General features: G+C 39.6%; 1 protein-coding gene across 1 annotated transcript in view; it reads right to left on the bottom strand.

The window, feature by feature from the left end:
* MAK (male germ cell associated kinase) overlaps positions 1–1,569 on the bottom strand; it is a 50,969-nt gene that overhangs the window by 33,480 nt on the left and 15,920 nt on the right. The window contains exon 7 of the mRNA XM_023725362.1: positions 1,054–1,221. Coding sequence (XP_023581130.1) covers positions 1,054–1,221 — 168 coding nt within the window. The remainder of the gene's footprint in view (positions 1–1,053; positions 1,222–1,569) is intronic.

Genomic DNA, 1,569 nt, shown 5'->3' with positions numbered 1-1,569 from the left:
ACTACAACAGAGTCAATTATTACTTTTTAATTTAAGCCCTTATGACATTCCAAAGACCACAAGACTGGAAATACCATATTTTTACACAAATAACGCACACCTTCTGAATTTGTTTGCTGGCCGCGCCCTCCCCCCACAAGGAATCCTTGCAAGCACACTGATTTTTCTTCACAGCAATATGTACAAAAAAAACTGGCATAGTGGTGCTTATGAAAATACCTTGCAGGGGAAGCGTGCAGCCAGCAAGCAAATTCAGAAGGTGCATGTTATTTGCATAAAAATACAGTGTATCTGTAGATACGTATGGTAGAGTCATAATGGGTGACAATGCCGCCCTCTTGTGGGAGCCAGAGAATAGCCTTGTGGAGGGATAAAGAAGTCCCACGATTAAGTGCTGTACTAAAAGCCAAAAGGCTGCAGTTCAAACCCACCCACAGGCACCCCAAAAGACAAGCCTGGCAATCTGCTTCCAAAAGATCACAGCCCTGAAAACTTCATGGAGCAGTTTCACTCCGCACACATGGGGTTACCAGGAATCGGAATCGACTCAACAGCAACGAACGACAACAACAACAGACGGAAGGATGAAAGGTTCAAGTGTCTCACCGCTGAACCATTAAGGATAGCACAGAAGAGTCTTCTATGCTGCAGAATTTAAGAGGTGCCTTTTTGGTACTCACGGCAAATTACTTCCTAACTAGCCTGCCACATGCCTGAATTTGTATCATTCCAGATCAATCCATCAAGCCTTTCTCAACCACGATTCTTCATCTGAACCACGAAAACACAGAAAGTGTTTTGTGACAGAAATTGTTACTGGAGTGATAATTTGTGCAATTCTCCCCAAAATGGTATATAGTGAGAAATTAATTCCTGACATACACTGGATGCCTCGAGGCTTTAGGGCAAACCTCAAAATTCACAAGCTTTACAATTTGCATATGTTCAGTCGTCCTGTGAGGACACTTAAAATCCAGAGTGAATAAAATATTTAGGTACAAATAGTTAAAACTATGTTATTTTACAAAGGTATTACAGGGAGACTGGTCCTACCTGGCTTGCTGTTGGTCGTTTCTTTGGGTCCCAACTCAACATTTCAGTCATGAGCTGTATTGCTTCATTACTGGCGTTGGGAATGAGAGTTCTTAAGTTTATAGGAACACACTGGGGAAAGCGGAAATTCATGGAGGATGCAAGCTGGTACCCTTCTGGCCAGTCACTCTGTGTAAGAAATATGTAAATGGGAGAGGGATCAGAAAGAAACAGTTGTGTTTAGTAATTAGTTTTAAACCACAGCAATAATATAAAAATTACTTATGTGTGAAAACAGAACATAAACAGATGTGAGATTCATATAAATAGATGTGACACTGAATTAGCAAACAATATACAATTCAGAAAGAACACTGAACTGAGAGAAAAAAATGAAAAAGTACTTTTGTAAATTGCAAAATATTAAAAACTGTATGATCTTTGGATCTTGATGATGCTGATGATGCCTGGATGACTTTGAACAAGGGAAGATGTTTTACCGAGAAGCTGATTATTACAAACATAATATAATTATCT

This window comes from Trichechus manatus, unplaced genomic scaffold (assembly GCF_000243295.1).
Source record: "Trichechus manatus latirostris isolate Lorelei unplaced genomic scaffold, TriManLat1.0 scaffold00301, whole genome shotgun sequence".
Classification (NCBI taxonomy): Eukaryota; Metazoa; Chordata; class Mammalia; order Sirenia; family Trichechidae; genus Trichechus; species Trichechus manatus.
Note: the sequence above shows the minus strand (reverse complement) of the source record. Positions and strands in the feature narration are given on the sequence as shown.